The sequence below is a fragment of the Zalophus californianus genome, chromosome 11 (genome assembly GCF_009762305.2).
Source record: "Zalophus californianus isolate mZalCal1 chromosome 11, mZalCal1.pri.v2, whole genome shotgun sequence".
NCBI classification, from domain to species: domain Eukaryota; kingdom Metazoa; phylum Chordata; class Mammalia; order Carnivora; family Otariidae; genus Zalophus; species Zalophus californianus.
This window is the reverse complement of record NC_045605.1, coordinates 14,473,969-14,489,482: the sequence shown is the minus strand read 5'-3', so window position 1 is coordinate 14,489,482 and position 15,514 is coordinate 14,473,969. Positions and strand designations below refer to the sequence as shown.

At 48.4% G+C, this 15,514-nt stretch overlaps 2 protein-coding genes across 6 annotated transcripts in view; both read left to right on the top strand.

The window, feature by feature from the left end:
• TMPRSS13 (transmembrane serine protease 13) overlaps positions 1 to 5,865 on the top strand; it is a 29,082-nt gene extending 23,217 nt beyond the window's left edge. For 2 of the 4 annotated variants that reach the window (XM_035722792.1, XM_035722794.1), the window contains 4 exons: positions 1,064 to 1,162; positions 3,277 to 3,419; positions 3,574 to 3,726; positions 4,397 to 5,865. In XM_035722792.1, the coding sequence (XP_035578685.1) occupies positions 1,064 to 1,162; positions 3,277 to 3,419; positions 3,574 to 3,726; positions 4,397 to 4,423 (422 nt within the window). In that variant the 3' untranslated portion in view covers positions 4,424 to 5,865. Of the gene's footprint in view, positions 1 to 1,063; positions 1,163 to 2,806; positions 3,420 to 3,573; positions 3,727 to 4,396 lie in introns of those variants that run through there. The other 2 variants (XR_004819409.1, XM_035722793.1) reach the window with 2 other exon arrangements.
• Positions 5,866 to 10,616: 4,751 nt separating this feature from the next.
• FXYD6 (FXYD domain containing ion transport regulator 6) overlaps positions 10,617 to 15,514 on the top strand; it is a 46,556-nt gene continuing 41,658 nt past the window's right edge. Inside the window, exons 1-2 of one of the 2 annotated variants that reach the window (XM_027579491.2) lie at positions 10,617 to 10,733; positions 11,212 to 11,371. In XM_027579491.2, the coding sequence (XP_027435292.1) occupies positions 11,275 to 11,371 (97 nt within the window). In that variant the 5' untranslated portion in view covers positions 10,617 to 10,733; positions 11,212 to 11,274. The remainder of the gene's footprint in view (positions 10,734 to 11,211; positions 11,372 to 15,514) is intronic. The other variant, XM_027579493.2, reaches the window with a different exon arrangement.

Here is a 15,514-nt window from a genome sequence, read left to right as displayed (position 1 = left end):
CCACTCCTCCTCGGCTCTAGCCTACCCGCCTATTTTGAGGAGCCCCGGGACTTGCAAGGCGAGGGGCGGTCCTCTGCCCATGCCCTGCCCCTCATGCCCACCTAAGAGGGGGCAGTCAGTCTGCAGGACCAGAACGGGCCTTTCCAACCTTGCCAAACTCAGACTCCATTTGGCTAACCATCCAGATCTCCCGCCACCCCCAACCCCACTTAATGTTATTTGGAATTCCCAATCAAATTAAGTAATCTGTAAAACCGAATGAAAGCTATTCCTTTCTATGTTTGTTGAGTACTTTGTATGTATCAGGCACTGTTCTAGGTGCAGGAAGCTGCAGTGAGCATAACAAACAATTGAGAACACTGCAAACACTCTTATCAGCTGATATTTTCATCTTGCAAAGTGGAGTTTGGTGGTCCCTGCCCTAGGGAAGACCCCAGTCCTCAGAGGGAGGGAGCTGTGACACGATATACATCAGCACCTTCTAAATGTTTCTGAGCATGGGGGCAAGGGAGCAGTGGTTTTGTGGTCCGTGCCTCTAGGGATGTGCTCTTCCCACTTGGGGAGGTTGTCTGACCTGGAGGAAGTCCCTTAGTTCCTGACCCACATGTGGGTGCTCTCCCAAAACCAGGCTGGACACCGCTGAGATGCCACGGTGCTAATGCCTGGGACTTAGTCTGCTGTTCTCCTTCCTCTGATGGATGGGCATGGAGGAGGCTCAGCCGGGAAGGCTGCTCTTAGAAGGGAGAGACTTATGGCCACCCGGGATCGGCGTGGCACGGGGGGGGGGGGGGGTTTCCAAGGCTTATGCTTCTGCCCACGTAGCACCCACTGAGATCAGAATGCTTGAGGGAACTCCAGCAGCAACCTGAAGGCCAGAGGGTCAAGATAAAGTGACTGAGTTTCTTGCCCGGTCAGTTCAAGGCCCTGGAAGATTCAGAACCACGCTGGGGATGGGCAAGGAGGGAGGGTCCTAGGACATGGGCACCGCTGTCCCTCCACAGTACCACTCCAGCTGAGATCTCCAGCCTTGTCCCTGCTCTGATGTCTCGATGTCTTGTTGTAGCTCACATCCACCCTGCCTGCCTCCCTATGCACGGACAGACCTTCAGCCTCAATGAGACCTGCTGGATCACAGGTTTTGGCAAGACCAAGGAGACCGATGGTGAGAGGCGGAGATGCTGGGCTGTGTCTGTGTGTCTGTACAGAGTGTGTGGGGGTGATATGTCAGGGTGTATAGAGGAGGGCCTACCTAGATGAGGGTTTGGGCATGGAGATTCATGGGCCTGAATGTGGATGTGTGTGTTCACCTCACCCCCACACACGGCAGACCAGTTTATAATACATCTCGGAGCACCTGTTAGAAACTTTTGATCTACCGAATTCCACCCTTGGCCCATTCGCCCCCATTTTACAAATGAGGAAACTGAAGACCTTTGGGGCTCTGTCACTTGCCCAGGGTCACCCTGGTAGTTTGATAGACAGAACTAAATCTAGAGTAGTCTAGAATAATCTAGAACCTGCCAGGCCAGTGCTCTCTGCATCATACTATACACCACTTGCTCACAGAGAGCCTCAGTTGTTTCTTACACTTGGGACTAACTCTTCCATGGAGAAAGTCCCCATTAAATTGAAGTAAAAATAAATAAATAAATAAATTGAAGTTATTCTGAATTTTTTTAAAAAGTGAAAACAAAATGAAAAAAAAATTTATTTTTGTTTTTGTTTTTAGTATATGCAGCTTTAGTCAATTAAAAGAAAAAGTCCCAAATGTGCAAGTGAAAAAAATACCACCTGTTGACACAGGCTTAACTAATAATCAGCTGCTTTCACCTATAGCTCTATAAGTTCAGAAAATCTATCCTATAAGAATATATAAAATGTGTTTATATACAGGTCTCTACCTTAGAGCCTGTACATTTATTTCCTCAGAACCCTTAGGTACCACCTCCTGGTGAAGATACCGACACTTCATTCACACATCTTTACAAAAGAGAAAGACTATTTGACGACAAATAGACTATCTGACAATTGACAACACTATGCATCCTGTGTTCAGACCATGTAGGCTCCACTTGGTTGGTTAGGATCCTTCCATCAATGCAGACCACACCAGGTACCCGTGTCCCCCTAAATGAAGACCACACCAGGTGCCTGTGTCCCCCAAACAGCTTCACACAGAGTGCTCCAAAGTAAAATCCTGTAAACCAACCCGAGAGGAATGTGTGTATATACACTTGAGTATGTGTCATAGCTGTTGGTCTCCAGCCAAGACCACCTGGAGACCCCCTGTAGCTGAACACGTTGGGCTCATTGCTCACTGCACAGAGGGGAACATATACCATGGGGAACCATGGAAGTCTTAACAACAGAGTGCTAGAAAGGACTTATCATAGGATCCGGGGAATTTGGGGAGGGGGAAGGTTCAAAGAAGTGGAGCATTTCTTTAGATTGGATGCTTTCAGGAAGCAGGGATAATTCTATGATTGGACATCCTAATAATCTCATCTAGGAGTTAAGAATAAGCTGAGTCTAAAGCTATAATCGGTGAAGAGGCAGTAGACACTCCTATTGGCTGGGAGAGGGGACGGTTGACATTTTTGTGGTTTGTAACCTACCTTGTTTTCATTTATGCTTAAACAAGGTTACGAAGTGGTCTTGTTTTGCGTTGCTTCATCACTACAGCTGAGTGGGCTTCGCTGATGTTTGTTCTGTGGGGTGGTTTATGTTTGGCCCCAGAGCACTTGGCTGGCCTCACGGTTAGCGTCTGGCCAGTTGCGTGTTTCAGGGCCTCCTTTCCCTTGCTCAGTGCGATGGATGGTGACTGGCTTGGGAGCAGCCTTGTTCTGGTCTCGGCTCCATAGCTAACTGACTGGCCGTGCGACTGTGGGCAAGTCACGCCTTTGGCCGTAAGTTCCTCCAACTGTAAATGGATTAATGACACCTCGTTAGGACACATAGTTACTGAAAACAAACGAAATGATGTATTTGATGGTGCTCTGAATACAGAAGAGACTGCGCAACACGAAGGCAGCCCAACAGGCTTGTGAGTTTGTCTGTGTACACGTCTGTCTGTATGTGACGTGTAGGGGGTTGTGTGTGGTGCGAGGGTGTGTGTGCCGCTATGTTCTGGGTGGCCAGCCACGGGAATGGTACCCTCCACTCCCAGGAAGCTGTGAGTCGGTGTCATGGGGTGAGCGGCCAGAAGGCTGTGAAGGTATCCAGATCCGGTCTCACTCCTTTACCATCTTCTCTTTCCTCCACTCGACGTCACTGAAGAGAAGACATCCCCCTTCCTCCGGGAGGTACAGGTCAACCTCATCGACTTTAAGAAATGCAATGACTTCTTGGTCTACGACAGTTACCTTACCCCAAGGATGATGTGCGCCGGGGACCTTCGGGGAGGCAGAGACTCCTGCCAGGTGAGGCTGCCTCTGGGTGGGGCTCGGGTCCTGGGAGCCAGGGGCTGTGGGGGGAAGGCTGGGGTGGTGGGTTTTGAGTGAGAAGCAGGTGCCGGCCGTCTCCTGCTCAAGGACCACCTCTCCCACCGTGCTGAGATGTGTGCTGCCCCCACAGGGAGACAGCGGGGGGCCCCTGGTCTGTGAGCAGAAGAGCCGCTGGTACCTGGCAGGAGTCACCAGCTGGGGCACGGGCTGTGGCCAGAGAAACAAGCCCGGTGTGTACACCAAAGTGACCGAAGTCCTCCCCTGGATTTACAGCAAGATGGAGGTGAGAGCCTGCACGGGCCACTGCACGGGGCAGACTGGGTACTTCCAAGGTGGGGTGCCTGGTAGAGGGCCCAGGCTTTCCCCGGGGTCTTAGCAGAGGTCCCCTCGCCCCTCATGTTTGGGGGTGTTCAGAAGTTGCAGGACACCAAGACAGGACAGGAATCGGGTGTTGGGCCAACCCCAGCCTGTGTTTCTCGCCTTCTGTTTCCTTCCTCTGAAGGGTTGGAAAGGGGTGGCCCCAGGCTGGGCCCCAGTCGCATGTCCTCTCCCCGGGGACGGCCAAGGTGTGCGTTCACACAGCCCACTGGGGCGGCGTGTGCAGGAGGCCTCTCTGCTCGGCAGGAAGTTAGTCTCATGGAGATCTGTGGCGCGGGGCTTCACTCCCACGTCTGCCGACCCAGCACGGCCCCACCTTCCCTGCACCTGCCATCTTAGCTGTAAAGCAGGAACGCTATGCTCCCCTTCCCCCCTCGGCCCGAGCGAGGGCGGAGCAGTGCAGAGAGCTCGGGTGCTTGCTCCAGAAATCCAGCCTAGTGGTCTCTCTGCTTCCATGGCTCCTCCGTACTGAGTGCCCAGTGACAGCTGGACTGAATTTCAGGCTCTGAACCCCCACCTTCGACATCTGTGTTCCTGACCCAGCCTCACCCTGTTCTCCCTGTTCTCGTCCTCAGAGGGAGGTGCGCTTCCGGAAATCCTAAGCAGCTGGCCTGTCCTACCTCACGGCACTGGCCAAAGTGTCGGGGCCATCCGCAGTGTCACCTGGGCTAAAGGCCACCGGGCACCTCTGTCACTCCCACCTCCGCTGTCTGTTGCCTCTGTGAATACTCATGCATGTGTGCATGTGTGCATGTGTGTGTGTGCGCGTGCACCTGTGGTATGCGCGCGCGTGTGTGCCCGTGTGCATGCTTGTACGCACGTGTGTGTGTGTGTGTGTGTGTGTGTGTGTGTGTGTGTGTGTGTGTGTTGTTGGTCTCCCAAGGTCTTCAGAAACCAGGAGAGTGGTCAGCTCTTTCCCAAACCCCAGGCTGGAAAGCACCTGGAGTTAACAGTGTGGGGGCACTGTGGAGGTCCCCGCAGGGGTGTCCATGACGGATGGAGGAAGTGAAGCCCAAACGGGGCCCAGAGAAGGGCCTGGAAGTTCACATCAGGAATCCTTGCTCCTCTGACTCTGACTCGGAGACTAGCCCAGATTGCGTGGCCACCAGCAGCCCAGGTAACACCCCGGTGGTGTAGGGCCTGGGCTGGCCCTAGCAGAAAGATGCTCCCCTTGGCATTACGAGCATCCTGCCCCTTCTCAGACCTTGGGCTAGTGCCCGGATGTGGAGGGCTGACAGCACTGCGGTTGTCCAGGTTCACAGCTGTTCTTGTTCGGTCACAGGCGGTCGGGGCAGATTTTTATTTTATTTTTATATTCAAGAAATGGAAGTAGATGCCTTTTTCAAGATTCTCCAAAAATTCCAGGAGCCTGAAGCACTAGCAGCCATTACCCCCCAAACTCTAAGGGACTTATGGCAGTTGTGCCATTCCAGAGTGCTGCTGAATGTTCCTCACCTCAAGGGCCCGGATGAAGGAGCCCTTTGGGGTCCTCAGGGTAGGGAGTCCTCACGGGGGCTGGTGAGCAAATCCATCACAGAGAGCCACAAGTGCTGCTGCATCCGAAGGCCACAACCAGGGCATGAAGAAATGGCCGTTGTTCTCCGTGGGCCTCGGCGCCTGAGAGAGTCCAGGTGGACAGGCCCCCCTCGTACCCAGCGCTGTCCTGGGCCTTGCAATTTCCTCTCAGCTTCTCCGCCTTTCAAGTTCTCAGTTGTTTCAGAAACCTGGCACTGACATGAACACTGCCTGGGAGAGAGTGCTGACACCATCCCCAGGCCCTCCGAACAGCCGTGTGGAGGGATCTGAGTTGCCCAGCTCCTGTGAGCCATCAGCGTGCCCGGCCTCCGTGCCCGCTTGAGGCCTGGGCCACCCCCAGCCTCTCCTCTGGGCCAGCTCTTCCTTGCCCAGTCCCATTCCCCTCACTTCTCTTGGGCCTGCCTCATGGTGCTATGACTCTCAGAGGCAGGGTCCATGCGGGTCAGTCCAGCCCAGCTCAGGCAGGCAGCATGGCTGGGCACGGTGCGAGGGGGCTGCTTGCGTGTTATCAGGGCTGGGGGAGGGGGAGGGCAACGTTCATGTCTACGGCAGCCCCGGCAATGGTCTTCAGCAATAAAAGTTGTGTGACCTGAAAAATTTGTGATTGGATGTTCTACTGATACGCTGCCCACCCAGGTGCCCAGACAGCCTCAGTTTGGGTTCTTAGTTTTGGTTCCTCAGCTGTGGCTTCTGTGTATTTATTTAGCCAGCCAGCCACCCACCCACCAAATCAGTGCCGACTCTGTACCAGGTACTCATGACAGGCCCGGGGGTGCAAAGGCTATGACAGTGTTCTCAGGAACTCATGATTGTGACCCAGTGTGACGGAAGCTATGATGAGTATGGGCACCATACTTGGAAGCTACCAGTCACGCCTGGAGAGGTCAGGGAGGCTTCACAGAGGAGGTGAGGGCTTGAAAGGAGTCTTAAAAAGTAAGTAAACCTTCACCAAAAAACCCAGATGGGGGTGAGTGAAGAACAATCCAGCGCTTATGCTTTCTCCTTTTCCATTCTTCCTCTTTCTTTACCTCTGCCTTTGTCGAGCTCAGCAAAATTCATGGTTATAAGAAAGCCCCAAAGCTTATTCAGGTAGTTCCACCAGAATTGGATAGGTGGTCCCATTGGCTTCTGGAAGATCTATCCCTTCTTGCTCTGCACTTGCTTTTCTTGCATTGACTGTATTGACCTCAGTCATTATGATCCCGTGGGTGCATGGCCAGTGCCCCACTGTGCACACCCCTGCCTCTGGCCGTGAACAGAATTCTCCAAGCCTGCGTCCATGGGCCTGGCCTTGGGACACCTCAGATTTGTTTTCTTTACTCTCTCATGTCAGTGTGAGGGGGAGAAGTCCCTCCTTCAGTTCTTTTCTGGCTCCATCCCAACAAAAAGGTATAGGGGAGGGGCAGGTGCCAGGCTTAGCGTACTAGGAAGTAACACAGCAACCCTAATAATAGCCCACAGTTTCCTACAACCTCAGTGGCTTCATCCAAAGCTTATTTCTCCTCCATCTAAACATCCAGTGAGGAGGCTTCCTGCCACATTATTTTTCAGACCCTTCTTCTCTCTCTTTGGCTTCCTAGGGCAGAAGTGACTTGCAGGGGTGCAGGGGTGCGTGGGAGAGATAAGCTAGAGAAAAAGCAGTATCTCAATAGGAAAAGAAAAGCATTTTCCTTAGACACCGGACATTAATAGAGGCCATAAGAATCATGGAACAGGGTGATGGGACTTCCCGAAATGGTCCAGAATTTCCAGAAAGTTGTGCGTGTCTGTCTTGGTGGGGGATGGTGGGGGGTTGCTGGTGACACCGTCCTCTGGCCCCTGGTTCCCAGGCATCTCCAGGTACCCCTCAGACTCTCTGGCTTTGTCAACTCCACTGACTGCTGAATTTACCCCTGGGGAAGGAGGGGAGGGCCACGTGAGTGTGCTGGGTGTGGGGCAGAGCCAGTTACAGCCTGGCTGCCCATCCAGCTGCCTCTGGAGTTTGGATAGATTCCCAAGGGCTATTGTTTCCCATAATTGCTTAGCCAATGTCCTGATGCACTTGGGGGGACATTGGGAGATGCACGTGGAGAGCTCCCTGTAACCATAATGATGAGGATAATGATGATAAGAGTTAGCATTTGCTGAATGTGTGCTATGTACCAGATGTTGTGCTAACCACCTGATGTGTCTTATCTCCCGAAAGCACGGAGTAGGCACTATTGTCCCTGTTTTATGGATGAGGACGCAAAGGCCAAAGGAAGCGAACTAAGCTTCCCCGAAGACACGACTGTTAAAGTGGTAGAGCTGGACTTTGAATCCAGGCTGTCCAACTTTAAAAGCTGCTTTCCCAAGTCAGGTAGGTTTCTCCTAGCTGTGACCTCATAGGATCTGCCGCTTGGCTCTGTGTATCTTTCCATTCTCCACCAGGCCTCTGCCGTGGGAGGGGCAGGGCAGGCCAACTCCACAGAGAAGGCTGGGCACACCCCTTAGAGTGTCACATGACCGGAGGCTTAGCTCATGCTGTTTCCAGAACCTGAGACAAATGCATTATGAATGGGAGGAGGCCTCCTGACTCCTCTCGCACTCACGTCCCCAGTGGATGCTTTTTGCGAGGCCCTCCTCTGCCATAATAAGCTGTCACCCCAAGATACCTCTGTGTCTCCTCAATGTGGGTGGGCGGCTCTGAGAGGCTCATGCCACTCATTCTCTACCTCCTCTGCACTGGCCCAGGCTTCCTGTGCCTTGGAATTCTGCTGCCCAGCCCAGACAGCAGGCTCACCCTGGTCTCACGATGAGTCCATGCTCTGGAGATAAGCAGCCTGGACTGTCCAGGTGGAGATCGTCTCAGATGAGTCCTCAGAGAAGAGGAGGGCCCGGCCTGGGCTCTGGTCCCACACGGCTCCGCTCCTGCCTGCCAGACGTGGGGCATGGGCCTAGCAGGATACTTCCTCGGCCCAAGGCCCGAGTCCCAGAATAAGTTCCTCACTTTTCATACAAGGAGGGAGCTGGGAAGTTTTGAATTCCCGTCATTACACTATGTTTTAGTGGAGAGAGCAGTGAGGTTGGACTCGAGCTACCCGGAGGCACAAATTCGAGCTCCACTTACTTAGCCATGTGATCTCGGGCAAGCCAGCCTCTCTGTTCCCTCACGCAGCATAGCTGTATTTCCCCCGCGTGCTGTGGCAGGATTAAATGGGAGGCTATGGGTAAACATGCAGCACAAGGGGACTGGCATATTGAGCCCTCTAAACAAATGTTGAATTTGCAGCAGAAGGGCCAGATCCTTCACCTCTCTCTCCGCCCCTTCAGCAAACAAATGAGACAGGAGTGGGGAATTTGAATACATCTTCAAAGGGTTCAAGTTTCTTCGGAGATTTGCCATGTCTCTGTATAGACCTGCCTCTTAGCTTTATAGCAATGGGGTTGATCTTCCATGAAAGTGACACCACCACCCAGGGCAGGTGGACGTCTCCTGCTGGGGGTTTCTCTCAGTCATGGAGATCCACTGGGTTGAGCTCACTCTGCTCTCTCTTGCCGCTGATGGCACCAGGATAGGTACCTGGCCCTGACTCTGCCCTGGAAGCACCTGACCACTCGGCCAATGGAGCTGATGGTTCAGGACTGTGAGGGGACACACGTCTTCATGCCCCATGGACTCCTCAAGCCGCAGCCATCTGGATCCTGCCCCATCACATCAGTGAGCCACCGTGTTGCCAAATCCGATGGCAACTTTTCTGTCCTCAGCCCTATTGGAATCCCCGCAGCATTGAACTGCCGAGGAGTCTCTAGTTGGTGAAATTGCCTTCTCTTCTGTGGCATCAAGCTCTCCCTTCTGGCCGTCTGGCTGCTCCTTCTGTCTCCCACAAGCTCCGTAAGTGGTGTTCCCCAGGAGACCACCTTCTGCTCTCTGGGGTTTCAGTGAACACCCAGTGGAGTCAGCAGGAATTTGTTCCATGCCATGACGGTATAAGACATGTCACCTTTCTTTATAAAAGTAGGTTAAAATCTGACTCTGAACTTTCCAGCCTGGCTGGAAAGCGTTCCTCCTCTTGTTCTTCCCCAGGATGCTATGCTCTGAGGGAGCCTGCACCCTGCTCTCCAGGCTGGGCACTCCATCTGTAGCCTTCACAGGTGCCCCGCAGAGGATTTTATTTTATTTTATTTTTTTATTATATTAGTCACCATACATTACATCGTTGGTTTTTGATATAGTGCTCCATGATTCATTGTTTGCGTATAACACCAAGTGCTCCGTGCAGGACGTGCCCTCCTTAATACCCATCACCGGGCTAGCCCATCCCCCGGCCCCCCTCCCCTCTAGAACCCTCCGTTTATTTTTCGGAGTCCATCGTCTCTCATGGTTGGTCTCTCCCTCCGATTTCTGCCCCCTTCGTTTTTCCCTTCCTTCTCCTAATGTCCTCCCTGCTGTTCCTTATGTTCCACAAATAAGTGAAACCATATGATAATTGACTTTCTCTGCTTGACTTGTTTCACTTAGCATCATCTCCTCCAGTCCCATCCATGTGGATGCAAATGTTGGGTATTCATCCTTTCTGACGGCTGAGTCATATTCCATTGTAGATATGGACCACATCTTCTTTATCCATTCATCCGTTGAAGGGCATCTCGGCTCTCTCCACAGTTTGGCTGTTGTGGACATCGCTGCTATGAACGTTGGGGTATGGCAAAAACTGACAAGGCAAGAAGCAACAAATGTTGGAGAGGTTGTGGAGAAAGGGGAACCCTCTTACACTGTTGGTGGGAATGCAAGTTGGTACAGCCACTTTGGAAAACAGTGTGGAGGTTCCTCAAAAAATTAAAAATAGAGCTACCCTATGGCCCAGCAATTGCACTACTGGGTATTTACCCCAAAGACACAGATGTAGTGAAAAGAAGGGCCCTCAGAGGATTTTACAGGTACAGGCAATAGCTCACGAGTCTGCAGCCCTCTGTACCCCCAGTCTCAAGAACCCCCCTCTCCCTGGGTCAGGCTCTAGCTGCTACCCTCTCTTCTGCCCCCCAAAGCCCTTCTCCTTGGAGACAGTCCAGTCCTGTCTCTGTCGAGAACATTGCACAAAGGCCTAGAAATTCTCTTTTGAGTCAAAGCCATTCCTTCTTGATAAGATCATGGCGGAAATTAAGATAAGCATAGATTTCACTGCTGGTGTACCGATTTTCATGTGACCGAAGTTTTCCTTCCTCTAGGATAAATTACTACAGGTGGGATTGTTGGGTCATATGGTGATGTATGTTTGACTTTATAAGAAACTGACAGGCTGTTCTCAGAGGATCTGTACCATTCTGCATCCCACCTGCAATATAGGAGTTCCACCTGCCTCTCATCCTCTCGGTGATTGGTATTGCTCAGATTTTTTATGGCAGCCATTTTAATAGGTGTGTAGTGGTATTTCATTGTGGTTTTAATTTGCATTTCTCTAATGACTAATGATGTTGAGCATCTTTTTATGTGTTATTTTGCCATTATGTGTTACTTTTGCCTTTTTGACTAATTGTTCAGAGCTTCCTGTTTCTTTGTTGGGTTGTTTGTTTCTTATTGTTGAATTCTGAGAGTTCTTTATCTATTCTAGATACTAGTCTTATTGTTGAATTCTGAGAGTTCTTTATATATTCTAGATACTAGTCTTTTTTGGATATGTGATTTATAAATATTTTCTCCCTATGTGGCTTGTCTTTTCATCCTCTTAATTGTGCCCTTATAGTGCAAAAGTTTTGAGTTTGCTGAATTCCAATTTATCATTTTTTTTCTTTTCGGATTGTGCTAAGAACTTTTGGCCAAATCTAAGCTCATGAAGACTTCTTCTGATGTTTTCTCTTAACAATTTTGTTGTTTTATGTTTTTTATTTGGACTAGGATCCATTTAGAGTTAACTTTCGGATACCGTTGTGATCTAGATTGAGGTTCATCTGTTTGTTAATGGATGTCCAGTTGTTCCAGCACCATCTATTGAAGACTGCACTTTTCCCATCCAATTGCCCTTTCATTTCATCAAAAGTCAATGGAGCATATCTGTGTGAGTCTAATATTCCATTGATCTATGTGTCTGTCCTTTTCACCGACACCACCCTGTCTAATTACCATAGCTTAATAGTATGTCCCGAAGTTGGGTAGGGGGAGTCATCCAAATTTTTTTTCAAAATTATTTTAGGTATTCTGATTCCTTATTTTTCCATACAAGTTTTAGGATTCTCTATCTACAGAGAATCCTGTTGAAGTTTTTATTGGGGTTGCGATAAATCTATAATCTATTTGGAGAGAATTAACATGTTAACTATTGAGCCTTCCAAACCATGAGCATGGTCTGTTATCCATCTATTTATTTATTTATTTATTTATTTGAGAGAAAGAGAGCGAGAGAGAAAGCATGAGCAAGGTGGAGGGGCAGAGGGAGAGGGAGAAGCAGACTCTCCGCTGAGCAGGGAGCCTGACACAGGGCTCAATCCCAGGACCCTGGGATCATGACCTGAGCTGAAGGCAGACACTTAACCTACTGAGCCACCCAGGCGCCCTGTGTTATCCATTTATTTAGATTTTCCATGATTTTTTCATTTAAGTTTTATAGTTTTCAGCATACAGATCCTGTACCTATTTTATGACCTTTACAGCTAGGTATTTAATCACATGTTAACATAAATAATAATTTTGTTAAAATAACTATATTTTTCAAAACAAAAAATAAGAACAGTGGCATTGTTTTACTTTTGCAAATCTCTTTACTATCTGGCTTAACAAAACATAGCTGGATTCTTATACTTCTTCAGTATTCGATCTGTTGTGATATGTTGTTTGGGTTGAAATATATGAAGGAAGATCTCACACAGATACAGAGTTGGAAAGTGAAAAAGTATTTTTTTAAAAAAAGATTTTATTTATTTGAGAGAGAGAGAGAGAGAGAGAGAGTGCGCACAAAGGGAGAGTGAGAGGGAGAAGCAGACTCCTTGCTGGGCAGAGAGCCTGATGTGGGGCTCGATCCCAGGATACTGACATCATGACCTGAGCTGAAGGCAGATGCTTAACTGACTGAGCCACCCAGGTGCCCCATGAAAGAGTATTTTAATAGCCTTTTCAAATAATTGTGGATACTTTAATACCATATGCAAACTTGACAAGCAGCAGTTTGGTAAAAGTTAGTTGCAATGTGGAACTTGAAATCTGTCAATGAACTTTTTGTACATGGTTGTCTTACAATCTCTTGGTCTTTGTGGCACTCTCAATGGATTGTTTACCCATGTCTAATTTTGTAACATCATGCATTGATCATTTAGAAAATATTGGTTCTGAGTTATGAACGTCTTCCAGATGTTGACACGTTTCATTATACAATATAAAAAACAATATCTATTCATATCACCGCTGATCTCATCAGAAAAGTCTTTAAGGATCAGGAAGCTCCTGGTAAAGGATCCCAAATTTTCCAAAATTCTAATTTTCAATTGAAAGTTTAAATTATATCATCTGTAACAAACACTGTCAGATGTTTTCTTTGAGGTGACAATCTCATTTTGTTCATTTTTGAGAAAATGGTTGCCAGCTATCAAGTTGGAGTAGTCACAGTTTGTCAATCTTCTTTCAAGTAAAAATGGTGTTTCATGAAAAAAGTGGCAAGTTCAGCCCACAGCTGAAACATACAAGTGCTTTTTCTCAAAACAACCTCAGAATTTTGGTATGCAGCAGAAGTGCTTTCATTTTTTTCACACTGAATATTAAAAAGACATGTATTTGGGAATTGAGATTTAAATAAATTAATAACTTCTAATAATTAATCATTTCTACTCCTTCACCAAGGATGTTCCTAAGCGAAATTGGCAAGTGTGTGGTGGTGAGGTGACTAGAAGCACAGTTTGGTGCCCTCACCTTGATTCGTGAGAAGAACCCAATGTTTTTGTCCACCATTGTTTTTGTGCCGTAGGTGCAAAGGTCAACACAATGAAAAAGGCAAATGACATCATAGTATTATTATGAAAATAGTTTTGACCCGCTGATCCCCTGAAAAGTTCCCAGGCACTCCCACACTTGGAGGACTGCCACATTAGACCACACAACAAGACAAAAACTGGAAGTCTGCTGGTGTTGACTTTGGATAGTTGCTTCCTGGAAATTGTTTTCGAACCATGTCTTTATCTGCCCCACTACTGCCCACTTTCAGGAAAAAGTGAACAATCTCTCATCTAAAGAAGCGGAAGGGCTAGTTAGCTTTCTGCCGTGATGTTGGGTCTTTTTGAAAAAGAGAGATGTTGATTTAACTGCAGTTTAATGAAGAGCTCAGTGGGTGGGAGAAAGAGTGGGGATTTGTATTTCCTTAACTTTCTGGACTTGAGGCATCCCAGGCGAGGGCTCTAATTTTAGTTAGAAACACTCCAGTCAGGGCGCCTGGGTGGCTCAGTTGGTGAAGCTTCTGCCTTTTGCTCAGGACATAATCCCAGGGTCCTGGAATCCAGTCCCGTGTTGGACTCCCTGTTCAGTGGGGAGTCTGCTTCTCCCTCTGCCCCTCACCCCCGCGCGACCCCGCCACTGTGCTCTCAACATCTCTCTCTCTTTCAAATAAATAAATATATAAAATCTCTGAAAAAGGGAGAGAGAGAGAGGAACACTCCAATCACTCCACCCCACTGGGGAAGCCTGGCTGACGCCCTCAATATCAACAGTGAAATCTGGGTGGGGTCTGCCTCGTGGTGGGACTAGAGATTAGTACCCCATCAGATTCTTCTCTGATAAACCTTCTCACTGGACTAATGAATGCTCCAAACCAGTTGAATTCAACAAATTGTTGCAAGGACTTACTAGTACCGAGGACTGTGTTAAATGTTGGGAGTGGGGTTTGAGGTAGAGGTGGAGGCGCATACCTGCCCTTTATCATGGTGTCCTCTCCTTGGTCCTTTCCCGCCGGATCTATTTTTTAAAGCGTCATTGTTTTTGTGATTTTGTAACTTTGCTCTCACTACAGAAGAATTTTTAAAAATCAAAACAATCCTGGAAACTGTACAAATAATATAAAGAGAAATATTTGCGTGAAGCGTCATGCTATAAACTCTCCACATCATCACACACTTGATCTCATTTAATCTTCCACAACAATATGAAGTAGCTACTATTGCAAAGAAGAAATAAAGAATCATTTTAAATCCCACCATCCAGGGCACCTGGGTGGCTTAGTCACTTAACTGTTTGCCTTCAGCTCAGGTCATGATCCCAGGATCCTGGGATGGAGCCCCACATCGGGCTCCCTGCTCGGTGGGGAGTCTGCTTCTCCCTCTCCCTCTGCCTCTGCCCTCGCTCATGCTCTCTCTATTGCACACACACTCTCTCTCTCCCAAATAAATAGATAAAATCTTAAAAAAAATAAACCCCACCATCTGGAGGTAAATATTCTTTGCATTTTGGTAACATCTATTTACACCTCTATGCATTCATAGGGAGAGGGCTACAATTTTATGTAAATGGGATCATATTTTACAGATTATTTTGTATCTTAATTTCATTTTCTCAACAATATGAGATAAGTACCTTCCCCAAAGGGCTGGATATTATTATCTTTAACAGTTGTAGCATATTCCATTGTATAGATATATCAATTGACTTAACCTGTCAGTCAACATCTAAGTAGGGGTAGTTAGTTTCCAGAGTTTGCTTTCTAAACACTGTTGCCGTGAGTAAATTTCAATAAGTAGGATTGTTTACATTTCTATTTCAAATGCTGAACTGTTTTTCAGAAGAGCTGAATTAACCTCTGTACCTCAAACAGTGTCCAAACAGTGTCTGCTACTTTTTTCTGCAAAGAATGCTGAGGGCAGACGTGAGAGAATACAGGTGAATGTGTTCTTGTGTGAATACCTGTGTGTACATATGAGCTGTGTACATGTGTGAGGGTTCGTTTATTCATTCAACAAATGTTTCTGAGCATCTACCATGAGGCAGGTAGGGATGCAACTGTGATAAACTCAGCATGATCCTGTCTCTCATGGGATCAAGCATACATTTTTTGGGGGGGAGGGAGCCCATGCATGCACATATGAGGTGGGGAGGGGCAGAGAGAGAGTATCTTAAGCAGGCTCCATGGCCAGCATGGAGCCCGATGCAGGGCTCTACCTCACGACCCTGGGATCATGACCTGAGCTGAAATCAAGAGTTGGACGCTTAACTGACTAAGCCACCCAGG